Source organism: Echiichthys vipera (genome assembly GCF_963691815.1).
Source record: "Echiichthys vipera genome assembly, chromosome: 23".
Lineage (NCBI taxonomy): Eukaryota > Metazoa > Chordata > Actinopteri > Perciformes > Trachinidae > Echiichthys > Echiichthys vipera.
Genome location: NC_139848.1, coordinates 6,472,251 through 6,491,465, shown reverse-complemented (window position 1 = coordinate 6,491,465; position 19,215 = coordinate 6,472,251). Strand labels below are relative to the sequence as shown.

The window sequence follows — 19,215 nt, the reverse complement described above, 5'->3', positions numbered from 1 at the left end:
TGTGTAACGTTGAACCTTTTCATTGCAGCTCCTTGTTCTTGTCGTGACGTTTCTTCTGTTTGATTCTTTGGTTACAGCCACGGTGACAAACAGCTCTTTACCTTCAGACACAGATCATCTGCTGAAAGATCCTGTCCTCCATCTTTCTTTGGGTCGTTTTTGTGCTTTATATCACGGGCCAGCTCTCATAGAAACTTGATATGATCTTGCGGGCCAAATATAATTACACCACGGGCCAGATTTGACCCACGGGCCTGAGTTTGACACCTCTGTGCTAAAATAAGAGCAGACCAGACTTTTTCAGGAGGGGGGCTTAAAGAACCAGGCGCTAACACTTTTACATTTAACACCTACAGCAGAAAGTTTCAACATACACATTAAAGCAGCAGGAATATTAATCTAGTATCATCCAATATAAAAGGAAAACACTGACAGCAACAACAGTGTGATGATAATAATTAGCAGTAGCTCAGTCCATAGGTGACTTGGCTGGAAACCGGAGGGTTGCGGGTTTGAGTCCCTGTGTGGACCATGAATGGAGTGTGGACTGGTGGCAGTTCATCTCCTGGGCACTGCCGAGGTGCTGTTGAGCCCCGACTGCTCGGGGCGCCGGTCACTGGCAGCCCCCTCGCTTTGACATCTCTCCCTTAATTGCATGTATATAGGTCCTGTCTGTGCATGTGTGTGTATTTCGGGCCTGTGTGTGTGTAAAATGAAAGAACAATAGAGTGAAAATTGAATTTCCATATTCCTGGGACTAATAAAGGAATTCTTCTTCTTCTTCTATACTTTCACTTAAGGGAGGTTTTGAGTGCTTGGCTTTTACCTGTTGTGCAGTAAAGGATCTAAATATATCAACAGTGAATAACACATTTAAATATTTCTGCTAAATATTTCCTTACTCATCAGAAGCTGATATGTATAATGTATATTTGCTTGTTTTTGAAGGTTAGGTAGAAATATTACAATTTAAATTAAACATTAACTCTTGTAATATTACTCTGCTCCCTGTCTGGGTCCTGGTGCCGGACCCTTTACTCTGTGTCCTTCCCCGTCCACACACCTACATCTGTTTGTCTTCCATACTTTCTATGTGCAACGGTTTCAGCTCGTTCATTTTAACAACAAAAGTATTTGCATAAGCATACAAAAATAGATTTGAGCATGTGTAGGAACAGATCTGTGCATGAGTTTGGGGAGTGAGAAAGGACACGTTAGCTGTAGAGCTGCGTGATCATAACACACCACTTCTTTCTTGTTATTTTGCTCAGACCAAAAGTGTGTTTGAGAAATTCTTTCAATCATGTTTCACATCCTCCTGCAGATGGATTCTTTCGGATTCGGATCTCGAACAGAAATTTGTAGTTAAATTCTGCGTTTTATGGGAAATTCTCATCATATTAAATCCTATTTTTGTTACTATTTGTGGTTGGCTTTCTACCCTGAATTACAGCTATTAAATAAATCTCCATTCTGTAATTAACGCTCCCCTGTTCACTGCATGTTTCATTCATAACTGGCTGGTTATGTTCTTCTCAATCTTATTTTTGCACGGTAAAATGAACCAAGCCTGACCTCGGAGGAACTTTTAATTCCTGTTAAATGAGTTTTAAACATGGTTCTGGATTTCCTTGTGTGGGAACTTAGCTCACCTTATTTAAATGTATTCATGTGAGCATTCAGCAGACACACACACACACACACACACACACACGCACACACGCGCACACACACACACACTCACTAACAACCTCAAGAGACCACAACAACTTCCTCTGCCATTTAAAGCAACTGACGTGATATAAATGTGACGTCTTAAATGCTTAAATACGTACTCTACGGGGGAATTGTTGGGTCTGTGTAAATCATGAATAAGTCATAGAGTGTGGTCTTTACCTACTCTGTAAAGTGCCCTAAGATAACTGTTGTTATGATTTGGCACTGTAAATAAAATTGAATTGAATTGCAGTGTTTGTTACCCCCAGTGAAATGGTGAAATGTGGTAAAAATAGGATTTTGATGATCAGGATTCATCCTCTGAGGACTATAAATGTCCTGTTCCAAATTTCATAGCATCATTTCATTCATAGTATTTGTCAAGATGTCAAGACACACACTATAAATAAAATTGAATTGAACTGAATTGAATAACAGGATTTTTTTAAACGCTGCCTGATTGAGTTTTTGCCACCAAGGAAAATACTTATTATCACTTAATGGTAAATGTGGCAACAAAAAGTAGCAGTGATTTTCTCAAGTGCCGTTGCCTCAGGGTGGCACCATTACACCACATTCAAAATGATTCACTCACAACTGTTATCAAAGTAACGTTACATTACATGTTAGTTTAAATGTCCAAAGACAAATATGTATGTCAGTAGCTGCATGAACTGAAATGATGTTACTTGGGACGTATAATGTAATAGTTTGTTGCTGTACTACTGTGTTTGCAGACGTTACAGATGTAAAAACACACCAATAGCATCAGAAATCAATGACCAACAGTGAGCTGTTTTCTTCAGGATGCATTGAAGTGTTTGTAGTTTATCTAATGCAGCCGGTGCACCCCACTCCCTTCGATACACTGCCCATTGCAAAGGTGTTTCACCAGGGAGAGCGAGGACTGCAGCTCTGAGAAAGAGCCTTCAGTTAACAACAGCAGCAAATCAAATTCAGCCAGCACCAACCCCACCGTCGGGGCTCACAGCTGCAGCGATAATGTCAGGAACAGAAAGTCTGCTGATCGGGAGAGGAGGCGGTGGGGTCTGGGATCAGACTGCCAGAGCTGGGGTTGTTCAAGTTTAACATGTATATATATTTTAACTTAGAAACAACTGTGCTCATCTGGAATCTGTCTATTTATAAAGCAGACGCACAGGGGTTTAGATGGAAGCAGCTCCTGGTTGGATTTGGTCCCTGCTCAGTTTGTGTATACTGCGTCTATAAACTTGACAGACCAGGATGTAAAACCTATAAAATGTGCTTTGTATGACAACATGTAAAGAGGGGGAACCGGGTAGTTCTGAGTCCAGGTCAGATGTTGTGATGGAGTGCGGCGGCAGCAGCAGACAGACGGGATGTTTGTGTTCCTGTGAGGGACACAGATGACCCTCTTCTGTTAAATGGGCCTTTATAAATAGAGTAGGTATTTTTCCACTGCTCTGATCCAACTTGTCTGTACATCAGACACACACCCTTTAGATACCCCTGCTTCCAATCGCACTCCTCTACGTTAACTTCGACAACCAATCGCAGCCGCGCAGATGACCTCATCATAATATCAGAGCGCTCTCAACGCGGTAACCGAAGCCCATCAGATAGTGGAACAAGACTGCGTCAAACCAAATGTTTCTCACTCTTGAGAAGTGTTGTGATGAGCAGAGTGAGCGTCCTTCAACTATTCAAACTGTGGCTCGAATGCCCTTCAGACAGACCCTCTGAAGCCCTGCAGGCTCCACAGGGTCTGTCCTGTGGATGCAACTGACATCCGATCCGATGTTGATTTCATTTCAAAGGGAGGACCATGGGACTCATTTCAGAATAATGTATCAAAAAAACAAAAAAACAGCCTCCAGCATTTGTTCCAAGAAGAAAAACAAGGCTTTTTGTAGCATTTTAGCTCAACTTTCCCAAGTACACTTGACTCATGACCTCAGTGCAGTATTTATAAACCAATGGCTATGGCCCCATGAGTATATTTTAGTGAGTCTTTACAAGTAAATAAATAAACATAAATAGTTGGGAAAGGCTGTGATTATCATTTCCTGTCTGTCTCTTTGCTCTGATTAATCAAAAGTCACTCAAGGAATGTAATTTCAGGTATTAAAAGTCCATATTATGCTCATTTTCAGGTTCATTCTTGTGTTTTCATGCTTTAATGGTCAAAAAACACATTATTTTTCTCATAATGTCCGTCTGAATATACCTGTGCTATTCACCCTCTGTCTGTTTTAGCGCCTGTCTCTTCAAGACCCCCAAGGGCCCTAAAAATAAATGTGCCATTTGCATGAAATGACTAAAAACAACTGTAGGACACGTCTTAATCGACAACAACAGTAAAAGAAAGGCCGCACGGGGTCATTTCGCTCTCCATATGAATTAATTATATCAGATTTAGAGCCATTGTCGACCTGCATGGCTGCATCTTAATGAAAAGACTCCCAACAGAGACCAGTTCAGCGCAGCCTGTTGTACTCTTGCAGCTGCCTTTGTGAGTCTTTTTATTGACTCGATGTGATGACACAATATTAATGACACAATGGAAAGAATGCCAACAGGGCTCTTAATGACCGGCCGGCCGCGGTGACGCATTTAGTAGCCAGCATTATCAACAACGCCACCACTATCCTGTAATCCCCTCAGGACGTCACCAGAGGAACAGTGTCACTGTGCACTGACGCTGTTCAGTGATACTTTAATTCATTCATGACAGATTTGATAGAATATGTAAAGAAGATATTTTACTTTCCTGGACTGACGAGGAATGTATTATTGCTGCTTTTTTATTTTTGTTAAATCAAGTTGGGAGACATGGTACTGTCGCCTCACAGCAAGAGGGTTACTGGTTTGAATCCCGGCTGGGGCCTTTCTGTGTGGAGTTTGCATGTTCTCCCCGTGTCTGCGTGGGTTTTCTCCGGGTTCTCCGGTTTCCTCCCACAGTCCAAAGACGTGCAGGTGTTCGGTTTATTGATGACTCTAAATCACCCGTAGGTGTGAATGGTTGTCTGTCTCTGTTCGTCTCTATGTGCCCTGTGATAGACTGGCGTCCTGTCCAGGGTGTACCCCGCTTCACGCCCGCTGTCAGCTAGGATCGGCTCCAGCCCCCCCGCGACCCCGACAGGGACAAGCGGTTGAAGATGACTGAAATCAACGACACAACCGGATGCACTTTAATGCATTTTTCTGCAAAACAAATTCCCTTCCCTGCTGCTCGCACACGCTCATAACACAACCGTGATGTAGTAAAAGTATTTTGTACCAAACCAAAATGAACACACACTGCAATTGTAGATCTGATCTCATAGTGGATAGGCCCCACGTTGATTTGTGTTTCTATTTTTGGGAGGAATGACAAGTGTGTCCAAAAATGCGTGTTATTTTTAGAGGCTGAGTGTCCCGAGGCATGTCGCATTTGAGTGATTGTTGCCGGGTCTCTCTGGGGAATGCCGTCCTATGGAGACGCTGGATTTGAGTGATTATTTTGGAGACGTGTCAGGGGACGACGGCCATCAGGTGCAGCGGATTTGTTGTATTTCGGGATGCCTGGCCGGTTGCATTTGTTTAATGTGGTTTTATTGAATAAGCAGGAAGCACATGTCTGGATTAGTGTTACAACAGTAGCGTGCTGTGGTCACTTTGTCTATTGTGGTACATGAGCAGGCCGGGTTTAAAGTCATTTGAGCCGCTCGAGAGTCGACATCAGGTGTTGGATTTGAAAAGACTGGAGAATGCCAACTATTGTGCCTGTTGGATTTGTGGCGTTTCATATTTAGTAGCTTGGGTGTGTTTGGTTTGTTTGGTTTGTGGTTGATTTCAGCAGATGTGAAAGGTGGATGCCTCAGATGGGGCGTGCTTCATCTCTTTTAGTTTAGATGAGGATGGCTGATCTGGATTTCAGTGGACTGGGTGCGTGAGATTTGTGTCATCGTGTCTCTAAACTGGCAGCTAAGACAGGATTCAGTAACTGGGGAGACTTCATTTTGTTTTTTCCGTGGAACTTTTGATCCCCGAGGAGCGAATTCTTTATCGCTTTCTGAGCCGAGCAGCGCTGGATCCCTGCGGCTTGGAGGGATTCAGTGTGTTGCTCAAAGACACCTCAGCAGGCTGGATGCAAAGAGTCATTATGGGATAAAGTCTGGATATCTCCAGGGTGTACAGTATGACTAGCTCACTCTCTCCGAAAAAGGCTCTGTTACGGCTTCAGCTAGGATAAAGAACCATTAGTAAAATAAGAAATGCTCCAAGAAGGAACACGTCTGAAATTGTCCAGAACTCCTCAATCATCCAGATCAATACTTTTGGCTGGGGTCTGCAGGTTTCAAAAGCCCCCTGAAAACCAATTACCACACAACACCACAGACCACAACAAAAGCTAATGATTGACTATGAATGCAATTCATAGGAGACAACTTTGTAGCAACACACTGCGATTCCATGTTAATAAATAAAATGGCTGCTGGATTCAATGTGGTTCCACAGGGAAAGAACCGTCCCTGCTCTGTGTGTGTGTGTGTGTGTGTGTGTGTGTGTGTGTGTGTGTGTGTGTGTGTGTGTGTGTGTGTTGTGTCAGATGTTGATCAGTCAGACTGACGTGCTCCCCTACAGGCTGTAAACGCAGTCAGTCACGTCCGACATGTCTCTCATGTTGTATTTTTTATTGCTGCTGTGGAACTTCCTGAACTTCACTGACATTTAAATATTCAACCGCACACACACACGCACACGCACACACACACACACACACACATGCATTAACAACCCAAATACCTATCATTATGATGAGATCATCATCATTAAGCTTCATGTGGTCGTTTCATTAGGTTCAGTGCATAGTGATGCAGCCACCGCTGTGTCTAAAACATCAGGGTATTTTCGCTCAGTGATGGGTTAATTAACCATTTTAACAAAGCTAAAACCTCAGCTTGGTCTGTCAGTTTGAGATTTTAAAGGCCCCACATTGTAAAAACTGAGATTCCCATGTCTTTGTGATTATAAAACAAGTTGAGGTGTTATATAAATACTGTGAAAGTATCAAAACTCTCAATCCACAGAGAAACGCACACAGGCCGTATTCAGAAACTGTGTCTTTAAACGAGCCGTCAGGACTTCTGTACATTTGTGATGTCACAACTGTACTATACACACATACTGTAGGTAGAGAGTGCTGCTGCAGTGCCGTTACAGTCATTCCCAGGCTGCAATGATGGTGCAGAGATGCAGAGAGTGCAGATGATTTTGAATATTAAAGCATGTTTATACTTGGGACACAAGTATAAACCTAATAATGAACATAATATGGGACCTTTAAGGTATACATCACTGTACACAAGAGAAAAAACAAACAGCAATAAGAACCAAAACAAAACTACACTGTGTTACGACAAAGGCTGTTAGAACAACTGTGATGATGAAAGAGCCAATATACCGACCCAAGGCTCAACAGCTCACCACTCTAATGACATTAAAGTGTTTGTGAAAAGAATTTCTCAAAGATTCAATTCAGAACAATCCAGTTTGGAAACTCAGGTGGGTTACATTTCTAATTTGAATCTTTATTGAACACGTTGAAAAACAATAATAATACAAACTAAACAAAGTGAATGAGCCGTAAACAGGAAAGTAAAAAAAAAGAGAAAAAAGCGAATGGGATCCTGAGAGATAAATAAATGTCTCAAATGATAAAGTTCATGTTCAAAGGGACAGGAAGAAGTTAAAAAGGTTTCTGGTCCTACCCCCCTCTTATTTTTTATATTAATATTTATAATTATTAATCATAAACAAAGTAAAAATTCAGTTTGAATCAGTCGGTATCTGGTATTTGACTCGTGGGTTAAAACAAGTCACAGCAAAACAGCAACAAAGAGAAAAAACAAGAGCAACAAACAAACTAAAAAACAGAATTTTAGTTCTCCAGCTCATAAGAAATCAATGTTTAGTCTTTGAAGAGTTTATTTTTCTTCTCCATCTCTTGTTTGCACTGATTCAAACTGAATTTTCACTTTGTTTATGATTAATAATTATAAATATTAATATAAAAAATAAGAGGGGGGATAGGACCAGAAACGTTTTTGACTTCTTCCTGTCCCTTTGAACATGAACTTTATCATTTGAGTCATTTTATATTTATCTCTCAGGATCCCATTCGCTTGTTTTTCTTCTTTTTACTTTCCTGTTTACTGGTTTCACTTTATTCAATTTTTGTTCAGAAAAGATTCAAATGAAAAGAAATGTAACCCACCTGAGTTTCCAAACTGGATTGTTCTGAATTTAATCTTTGTAAAATTGTGTTCACAAACACTTTAATGTCATTAGAGTGGGTTTCAGAGGCGAGCTGTTGTGCCTTGGGTCGGTACTGTGCTTCAAAAGCCCAGATCAGATAAACCCTGCTCTCAGACGGAGGCCTCTGGGGAAAAGCTACGCAGTTGTAGGCTTCTCTACATAGCTGGCTATATCTGGAGAACAGGCAGAGGGAAAAGGGGAAAGCGAGAATGTGTGTGTGAAGCTGCCAACAGCAGCAGTAAGTCCTCCAGAGTAAACACAGCTGATGGGGTAAACCCTCCCCTCCATCCCTCTGCACCCCTAAGATGCCCTTTCTCTTCCTCTCTCCCATCATCCATCTCTCTTCCTCTACCTCTTTCCCGTGTGTTACAAGAAATATATGACAATTGTATCAACACGATGTCGAGGAGGGTTTTAAAAGCATAATAAATGCCAGTGGTATGAGCTTTAATGCAATCAATTAACGTCTAATACTAGTTCCAGTTACAGCTCTGTGCAGGATGAAAGGAGAGGAGGGAAGCTTAGGACAGGGTCTTATTTCCTCAACACTTCCTTCTGTAAAGTCACAGCTGACATGTGGCGCCAAACATTCCTGGTTCATTTACAACATACTGTAAAGTAATGTTTAGCCAAGCGACTTGGAAGGAATAAGACAATGTTCAGACAGACAACAGCGCTGCATGAAAAATGTCATTTGAACGACGGAGCAGGGGCTCGAGTGCAGATGCATGCAAACAAATTTCTGGTAGGTGACTTTGTTGGGCTGGAAACCGGAGGGTTGCCGGTTCGAGTCCCTGTGTGGACCATGAATGGAGTGTGGACTGGTGGCTGGAGAGGTGCCAGTTCATCTCCTGGTCACTGCCGACGTGCTGTTGAGCAAGGCACCAAACCCCCAACTGCTCGGGGCGCTGGTCACTGGCAGCCCCCTCGCTCTGACATCTCTCCATTAGTTGCATGTATATAGGTCCTGTCTGTGCGTGTGTGTGTATTTCGGGCCTGTGTGTGTGTGTGTAACCATTGCGGGACTAATAAAGGAATTCTTCTTCTTCTAATGGATTGGTTACTCAAGTTGCCTGACCAATACTTCACTGTCTGAGTGCCACCTGAAGCAACACGCCAGCTGGATACTTGTATTTTGGGTTTCTACTAGAACACGTTTACATGCTTTAATGTTCCAAAAACACATTTTTCTCCTCCTGTCTGTCTGAATATCCCTGAACTCACCCTCTGTCTGAAACGCTCTGTTTTAGCGCCTGTCTCTTTAAGAGCCCCTCCTGAAAAAGCCAAGTCTGCTCTGATTGGTCGCTGTGTCTGCGTCTTCCGCGGCGGGGGGAATGAGTGGAACACACATATACTGTATAAAGTATATTTGTGACATCACAACCGTACAGAGGTTCTGACAGCTCGTTTAAAGGCACAGTTTCTGAACACGGGCTGTGTGGTACTTTCGCAGCACGTCGACCTGCTTTATAATTAACAACAACACATGGAAATCTCCTGTCTTATAATATGGGACCTTTAATGCAGTTTAGTGCTGCTTTCAGTCTGAATATCCAATTAGAAAGTAGATCCATTATAGGGCAGATTATGATGAATGTGACAGTTACAGGTTTTTACATGTGTGTTCTTGACTTACCTCTTTGTTCAGGAGAGAACAGATCTCTTCTCAGGTGCTGTCGTTTTTCTCTGGCCCGCCGTGGTTTTCTGTATCAGTCAAGTTGTTTCTCTCACTCTGCATCTTCCTTTCTTCCAGTCTTTGGTCAGAGCAGTCTGGCTTTTCACCATGTAAGGCTGCAGAGCTCAACTGCTACTGGGACAAGAAAAAAAAAGAAAAGTTATTTCTTGTGGAACATTTTTTATTATTATTTTTCAGCTGGAAAAAGGAGCAGCATGTTTGTGAAGCTGGAATATGATGATAAACATGGATCACTGAGACACTTATAGCTGATCAGATGTTAATATATACAGTATATATATATATATATTTATCTCAGAACAGGTGATGTTGTTGCCACATCTGTTTTCTTAATCTCTCAGGAAGGTTTCAGTGAGACGACTCTGTCCCCTACAGTCTTCAATGACCTGTGAAATATTATCTTACATTAAATCCACTGGGGATCAGTTTGATAGATTATACATCTATTTTTGGGGGGGACTAAGATCATATAAGTTGAAATATTCTATATTATTAACAATATTAAAAGAGCCCAGTCAAGCTAGAGGCTCAGTGTGGCAGAAATGAGGGGATTACCTCGTCGCTGGCGTAGCAAAAAAAGGAAAAAACAAAGAAACGTAAAATCTTCATCCCTTCGGGGACAGATGAGCTTTTTATTGTTTATACTATACTGCACATCTTATGTCATTTCATCAATGTTAATGCTAAAAGGCCACCTTTAACCCTCTGGGACAACACCTGTAACATACACACCAACTTCAGCTCCCTGTTTTCCCGATAAATGGTAGAAATTGTCTATTTTTTTTTTTAGTTTGGAAGGTTTTCACAGATCTTTCTTCTCAGGAGGTTCAACTTCACATCTCATTCTGCATCGTATCCTATTCTTCTTCACGCTTTACATGAAACAGTGCTCTGTTCTCTTTGATACTTCTGTGTCTCCTCTCCCAGCCGTCCCAAAGGAACCATCGTTGTTGCAGCTAATGGTTGGAAAAACACAGCTGTCATAAAAGAGGGTGACGGACATATCTGCCTGTACTGAAACTGTCTGAATCTCGCAGTGGGGCAGTGAGTAGCTGTAACAACAACACCGACTGCCCAGCGCAGTACATGACACACAGCGTGTTTACATGCACATGCTCCTTTTAAGGCAGATGCGAAGCTTTCTGGGCCACAGTAGGGGGGTTATTTTTACATTTTCCAGACTTTTTTATTGAAGCGCTTGTCTCTTTTGGTTTCTCCCGAGTGGACGATGCTGTCCAGGACTTTCCAAAGATCCTATTTAACTCCAAAATATGTTTGGGCCTATATTCACAATGATATCAGTTGTTAAGCAGCTTTGGAGTGCGTCACAAATCATACTTCAGGTATTATTAGCTTCATGTTGAAGGTTGGCTGGATAAATGACTGTATAAAGTTGACTGTGATACCATAAATCCCCCGATGTTCCCGTGTTCTCGCTAACAAGTCAACAAATCAATTATTTATCCTCCAACAGAACAGCTGCAAAAATAAAAGATTCTTGGATGCCGGTACGTGGATGAATTATTACCAGTTCAAATGGTACAAAACAAATTTACATAGCAAGGATGTTTGGGAAATAATTGAGTCACCGCTGCTTCAACAATATCAGGATCCCAAAGGATCAATCCCCGGACTCTTTGCTGGTGTTGTCATGGTCAAACTGTATATTTAGAGATGCCATCAGCTGTTCGGCGTGTCTATAAGGCTGCCAGGATAATGAGGACAATAGAGCACTTCAGCCGTGATGTTTGATCGCAGGCCAAACTGAGAGCTTGCTCGGGAATGAAAGAATGGCGCTGCATCCATCACCCTGAGGATGATCACCAGCAGCAGCACCAAAGGAAGTGCAAAGAAGTGAATGAGATCCAGGAAATAAACCCCCTGGTTTCTACCTGCTCGGTCACGATGCATCAGCATTAGTGTCTTTCTCTGGAAAGATAAATTGCAGAACTTAGTCTTAGAATTAGATGATTTCAACAAAGGGATACTTTGTAAGGGAACAAGAAACTACAGCAGGGAGGAAGCTTTAACAACGTAATACTTTATCGTAAGTGCAGATTTCATTCTCCACCACATCATGGTACAGAGATGTGTAGAAGCAGAGACCCAATCACAGTGTTTGTTTACAATAACATCCTGGCAGAGGACCCCTGCGTCCCGTACACATAATTAAATGGCGCTGAGCAAACAGGGGAGAGGAGCGACTGGATTTATGTGTAACATGCATGTTTGATGCTTTCATATCTCATTATAACTCTTTAACCGGTGCTGCAGCCTCTCGCTCTTGCAGAGTTGATGACATGATGACAGGTAACACGTCACAGCGCGTACAGTCTGCAAAGGGTTCAGCCTGCAGAGGGTGAACATGTGGAGTCAGACATGGTGTGAACGTTACGCAGAGTTGAGCAATGTTGTGTTTAACGCTGGATTTTTTACGTGGGATTTCTTTTTTTTGATGGATGCCAAAATAAACAAAATCCAGATCCAAATAACCGTCTTCAGCTCGTCATAATGGCACAAGTGCATTTTTATCAGTCATGGGAACCGGCTTGAGCAAACTTTGGGGTTTTACGACTCACACCCAAAGTGTTGAGGAACAGTGAAGCGAGCTGGTAGATGCCGGCCGCTGCGTGTATAACTCACCAGACATGGTACGACCTTGATATCCCCACTCTCCTAAAATTGTTTCTAGGATGTCCTGCCTCTCCCTCTCTCTCTCTCTCTCTCTCCCTCCCTCTCTCTCAGTGTGTTTACAGCCCTGTAGAGCGTTGCATATCTGACATTTCTCTCCCAAACTCCAACCAGCTCTGTTCTCATCTGAAAGGTAAGAACCAGCATCCTCCTCCGCGGACACAGCTGCTCTTTACTTTTATAACAGTAGATGAGGAGATAATGATGATAACAGATGAAGATGTAAACGCTAAGAGCTGTCATTAGTATTGTTTGGTTGTTTCTCGTGGATGACAATGAAACTCTTTCCTATGTACTGAGGTTAAGTCAAGACTTCAGCGATGTCTCTGTGAGGTAAACAGGAGGCTATGTTGAATGTTAAGATACAGAGGAAAACTGTATTTATCACGGCCTCGTATGAAAAAACTCATTGTTCACATAAACACAGCGATCAACAGAGGGGCGGGAGAGGAGGGGGAATGGAAAGTGGAGTGAACCCCCCGGAGGGATAAACACTCATCTCCACTTCTTACGCTCCCGTCCAAAGCACATGATTTGATTTGAGAGCACCGCGGAGCCAAATCAGCTCAATTTGAACGTTGATTTCACGGTTTAAGGATACAGGAGCGTATGACAGCATATGCTATGATGGCTTGTTTCAAAGATATTAATGGTAAAATTGACAACGTTTGCTTTTTAGTAGTTTTTAAGTGTAGTTTAGTTTATTTTTATTCAGTCGTCCGAGTAAAAAACAATCACCTTAAACATAACACAGTTGACTGGAAAGGCTTAGGCTGCAAAAAGCTTATATATGTCATTTAAATCCACCCACCTCAAAGACAAAAGTATTATTAATAATTAATTAATAATAAAGCAACCAAGATAGAAAAAAAAAAAGAAACAGGGAGAGAAATGATTCACATATGTTGCTCTTGATAATAGCATAACATAATTATTTTCTTGAAAGCCCGAAACTAAAAATACAGAAACCAAGATAGGAAGGAAGTTACACTTGGGCGAATGGTTTTATTTGAAGCATCGTTTTGGTTTAAGTGTTTGACTGTTAGAGCGTTTTCCATCCTGGCCTCTGAAGAAGGTATAAGGACTTTGTTATTAATACATTAAAAAAACTAAAGCAAACTCAAATAAAGGGTTAGGGTTAGGGTTATATATAAATAAATAAAGCAACGGTGACACTTGTTGCCCAGCGACGGGCCATTACAATACTATATAAAGAGGAAACGAAACTAATTCAATAAACAAAGGAGAAATGAGCAAACACTGATGAATATAAACGTTTGTTTATTCTAACACACCTCAGAAGTGTTTGGATTCATTCTATAATATCATTTTAGAATAAAGTCACATTTATAATGAATATATATCTTTTTAAAATGGTTTGATTTTGAGTATCACAGCTAATTTTAGACATTGAATTCACTACCCGACACTAACCATGCTCCACTTAAGATAATAGGTCAGCATCAGCCTGTATCCATCTACATTTTACGGCTTGATAGTTCTCATTTTCTGCTTTCCTACGTTTCCTATCATTTCCTAAAAAGATGCAGAAGCTGCGAAAGATAATACAGCTTAAACAATGTGTATGTTTGCACCTGTACAGCTGCTGCTCAAGGCGACAGCGAGTGGTGCTGACACGCACTGATAAAACTCACACTCCTGGAATGACTGGCATCTAAAAGACCACACACACACACACACACACACACACACACACACACACACACACACACACACACACACGCACACACGCACACACACACACTTCTCACAGTGCAACAACATGTCAGTCTACTGTTAAGATGAAAAACTGTCACATCTGACTCCACATCAACATCCCTCCCCCTCTGTTTGTCACACTGGAGCATTTAACTCTTGGCAACGACTCACAGCAGCTGATTGTGTTTATAAAAGTACAACATAATCCTTTCAACAGAGGAGTTATCTGTGCTTTAACAATAATAACCTTCTTCTCCAGCTTAATTGTGGATCCTTTTTGCGGAGGTAGGAGTTACATTTGGTAGGAAATATGTTCGCTCCATGTGCCATAAACTCAGACAGAGGTAAGCATGGGGATATTTACCGTCAACATTAAACTTTTTCGCTCCTTATCTTCTGTTGAGATGTGGATTACGTGCACACTAGTCACAGAAAAGAACCACAGCCTGTCGCCTTGCATGAGATGATTGACAGTCGGCACTCAGCACATGACAATGTGACTGACGAGTGGAGGATAACGTGGAGCACCAGACACTCACATGTTGTCAGTCACACAGCACACAACAACCCCAAATTAACCCCACGGTGTCAAAGGTCAAAGTGCTGTCAGGACAGAAAGGATCATTTCTCTCTCTGAGCGGCAGAAGTCAATGACAGCTCCATGTTGTGTTGACTGATAAGCGATGCAAAGAGCGGGGCAGGGGTGTAACAGTAAGACAGGATTTTAATTATTATTATTATTATATTATTATTATAGGGAATTGAAGACTTGTGTCATTTGTTCAAGACTCCACAGCTGAGTGAAGCCACTGCTGCAGTTCCTCTAATGGCCACTAGACGATTATATCATAATATGACAATATTGATTATTCCAGCGTTAAGAACGTTTTATTTGTATGTTTTCTGGAGTTTTAGTCAGCCACTTGAACAACAGATGTTAGTTACAACTTTTTACTTTTGCAAGCTACTTTACAATTCAGTTTAATAACTATTTGCTCATTAAAATCAAGAGAAATGCTGTTTTTTCTTGTGGCTATAACGTATTATAGACCATAAATGTGTCACCTGTCAATCACAGTATTTATGCTTTATGGATTTATTTCAAACTAAACTAAGTCTCTAAATGTAGCTAGTTATGGGGTCATGGGAGGGCCAAACATGTAAAAGACGACACACTTATTATATGATTTGTTTTGCGTATAAATTACACTTTTTTCTATTTAAAAAATACTTATGTGAATATGAAGACACTTGAGAATGCTAATAATATTAATAATAATCATTGTATATGTTGTTATTAGTCTTTATATTTCCACATGTATTGTCTTATTCCTTTATAGATTTATTTTTCATGGCACTGCAATGACTCTATAGGTAATATATTGTGAGACACTCATACTACAGCACATTTTACCATCCATGCACAGAGGCTGTGAAACCTTCAGTTCACTGGAGGACACTTCAGTCGGGTCAGAAGTTGGTGGTCTCAATAGCAGTCTGTGGTCTTCTGGAGTTATCCCACGGGGTGTGAAGAAGTGTGCGCGTGTTAAGGTGCTAATATGTCAGGTGATAATAGCTGACCCAGAGGCAGATTACGTGTGGAAGAAACAAAAGTGAAATGATACAAATAGATGTGTTGAAAAGTCTGCAGAAGGCAACAAATGGCACAAATTGTTATCTGTGATGACCCTCCACTAACTACAATGTGCAGTTTTAAGATTCAAAGCACAGTGAAAGAATAAACACAAAGCCTAAAATGGACACTTTCCTTTCCTGCCACCATGTTACCACCATGACATCAGGCATCTCTTACAACAAGGCTCCAGGAATCCAAAGCTGTCTGTATTTTTTCTCCTTTCGTATTACGATTAAACAAATGCTCCAAGCGGGACTTTTAATCTCCTTCAAAATAGCAAACAGCCATGCAAAGCTGATGTACAAGTGGTAAGATGTTGAGTTTGTGGAAGCCACTAATGCAAAAGCACGGTCACCTTGTCACGGCGACTTTGATCTCAGGAAAGTCCCAGATCAGATGACAAAGGGATTAGACAGAGTGCAGAGAGCCTGCAGCTGCACCGAGGAGCTTGTTTATTATTTCCGCTCACATGCTTTTTAACCACCACTTTTATTCAAAAGACATGCAGAAGAGAGTGTGAGACAAAGAATGATTCAACTGACCCGAAGAAGAAATAACCAGGTCCAGGAAATAATAATAAAATAATAAATAATCAGAGCAGACTGGGCCTAGTCTTAATTATATATAAAAAAGGGTAAACATCCATTGAAATCTCACACACCTTGTCCTTCACACACACACAAACACACACAGTCCTGCTAGAGGCTGACTTAACACATCACCACTCAGACCTCAGCTGGCGCCTCTGAGCAGCCCTCTTATCATCACACCATGTGCTGTGATACAGAAAGGTCAGTCACACAGGATCCAAACCAGGACACATCATCCAGAGGGGGGCGCTGAAGGGCTTTTCATTTTAAAGCACAACAGCAAAGTGAGACTGAACGGTGAAATATGTCTTTAACAAGCTTTTCTTACTGTCTGTTTTTTTTCCAGCAGCAGAGAGAAGACAAGACAAGAGGTCTCTGTTTCTGCTGTGTAACCAGGACTGAACCACTTCAGGCCGGTCTGTGCTACACCCCTGACCGGAGCTCATCTCCAGGCAACATCAGCACTTTGATTCCCTGACTTCACCTCATCAAAGCAGCTCGGTCCAGCTCCATTCGGTCCAAACAGGCCCAGCAGCCTGACCGAGCTCTCTCTCCTCTCATAAATCACCATCTAACCAGTCCGCCATGGAGCGCGTTCAGCACATGACCAAGTCGGCCATCCGCAGAGCATCCCAGATCGAGGTGAACCCACAAGTCAAGAGGAACCTGCAGGAGCTGTTCGTCAACTTCACCCTCATCCTCATCTGCCTGCTGCTCATTTACATCATCGTCCTGCTGAGCAGCTGAAGACAGCAGAGCAGTACGCGGAGAGGGTTTGGCGATGGATGTGCTGCGGACGAGGGTTGAGCTGAGATATGGGCTTTCTGATACAGATCTAATAAAGCAGTCACATCATGCCCATATATCAGCCTAACCCTGTCTGACGGAGGTCAAGGAGGTCAAACGAATCCATGTGAAAACAATAACGGTCAATCCCTCTCAAATTGTTTCTATCAGAGCTGACCAGGGATCAGCTTCCCCGCCTCTCTTTCTCAAGGGAACGATGAAACGTGACACGACTTCAACAGTTTAAACTTCACTCATATACCCTATGTATGTGTGTGTGTGTGTGTGTGTATCTGCCTGCTGTTCAGACCAAAAACTAAATCCATAATTATATTGTTTTATAAATCCTTCTAAGTCAAGTGGATGGTTTCATAAACGATATAAACACTGACAGCATCTATAAAGTGATAAATAAAGGGTAATAAAGTGTAAAGTGCAGGCTACTTAGTGAAATCACCACCATCGCTTCATTTTTCTCTCCTCGCCTCTGCACGGCGGTGTGGCACAGCAGCTTATTCTTATTATTCATATACTTATTTAAAAGAGGAATGATTTTAAAAAAGCTAAATTAAGTGCTTTAAAAATGTTGTATCCAAGGTCTCGTGCTACGTCTTTTATGAAGGCTCATTTGCATTTAGGAGACACATTGTTAGTGTGGACGCTCACGTTGTTATAGCCACAGTTCCTCACACCCTGCTCACATCACGACGTGTTTTATTTAGGTTTACAAAGGACACTGGCTCCCTACGTTCAAGACGCACTGTATGACAATGTCTCTCGCTTAAGCAGTGATAGGGGACATGTGTATAATACTGTTTATGGAGTTTATGAGGACTTCATTTTGCATGGTGTGACTTCACTTAACTGTTTATGCCATTTAAGGTCTGTTTATTATTTACAATGTTGACATTTTTTGGTTAATTACAGCACATGCCCCTATTGTGGCAGCGACACACATCTGCAAGTGCATTTAAGAGTCAGAATTGAATATATAATTAGAAAGATCCGAACTTATCAGCCACACCCACACTTGTCTTCACTTTACCTTCCTGTGAGTGAAAGTGTAAAAATGTAAATTGACTCTGGGATCAGAAATAAGTGAGGTGAAATCACAGTTTTGACCTTGTATGTTTGGAAGATTTTACCACCTGACTTTTATGAAACACCAAAGAAATTGCATGTCTATGAAACTACATTGGTTTCTCCTGCTGCGAGCGTGGTAAACATGTTTTACTGCACATCCTCATGAAGGGTTTTGCAGATAACCAACGCTTTGTACACTTGATAGAAGAATTAAGATGTCTAAAAAAAAAATTAAAAACTCTTCCTTGTGTTGAGAGAGTGGGTTTGATTCAAACACTTACGTTTCATGCATCCTGGACATCTTTAAAGCTGTCGTTTTCAAGGGAATTCCATTGCTAGGCAACAGCCTGGGTCCTTGTAGACTTCCTGTCAGCTGATGTCATTCGTATACACTGCAACATGAATTAAACCGGGACACATTTGAAAGGTTTACAGCTGTGAAGAAGCCAGGTTTGGTGTGAGCTCATCAGAAAACGCCCACCAGGGACTAGAGAGTCCCCTCTGTAACGCACAGTCTTTGTCCTATTATGAAGTATTTATTTTTTGTATACTTGAGATCATGCCCAATAACCTTTGAAAAGATGTAAGAGTTTCTTCTTTCCCAACAAAAGTTATAAGGGAGATAAAAAAAATTTCAGGGTTAATGAAAAATATCTTAATGTTAGCACTGCATCTGTGTTAATTTAACAATTAACCAGCATGCGACTAGTAAATAAAGAACTCCCCTGACATATTTTACTCATGAAAAAACCAAAAACACACACAGCCATGAGAGAGAAGAACCTTTAAGTAGCTGCTTAGTATAAATGATAAAAACTGACTCACCAGGTTGATGCTTGACGGGCGACAAAAAGGTGACAGGACGCTCACAACAGCCTCTGTGAGACAACCCTAAACTGTTGGGAGGGTCAATCTTGGCATTCTACAATTTGTGGCAAATAATTTTTTTAGGATATAAATACGTATAAAATGAGAAGTGATACTCTTTGTAGTTAAGTTTTAATGCAGCCAGAGGA

At 41.5% G+C, this 19,215-nt stretch overlaps 1 protein-coding gene across 2 annotated transcripts; it reads left to right on the top strand.

Annotated features, from left to right (window-relative positions):
* The first annotated feature begins 12,449 nt into the window (after positions 1-12,449).
* Positions 12,450-17,382, top strand: pln2 (phospholamban 2). Of its 2 annotated transcripts, none has more exons than XM_083938313.1 (2): positions 12,450-12,518; positions 16,677-17,382. In XM_083938313.1, exon 2 carries the CDS (start codon positions 16,916-16,918, stop codon positions 17,075-17,077), a length of 162 nt encoding a protein of 53 aa, XP_083794439.1. In that variant the 5' UTR covers positions 12,450-12,518; positions 16,677-16,915; the 3' UTR covers positions 17,078-17,382. The 2 variants fall into 2 exon arrangements, with proteins under 2 accessions (XP_083794439.1, XP_083794440.1); XM_083938314.1 differs by having other exon boundaries at positions 12,483-12,518; positions 16,680-17,382.
* The last annotated feature ends 1,833 nt before the right edge of the window (positions 17,383-19,215 follow it).

Bases quoted from the DNA above. Each gene is read 5' to 3' on its own strand.
- pln2 (XM_083938313.1), top strand. From the start codon at position 16,916: ATGGAGCGCGTTCAGCACATGACCAAGTCGGCCATCCGCAGAGCATCC.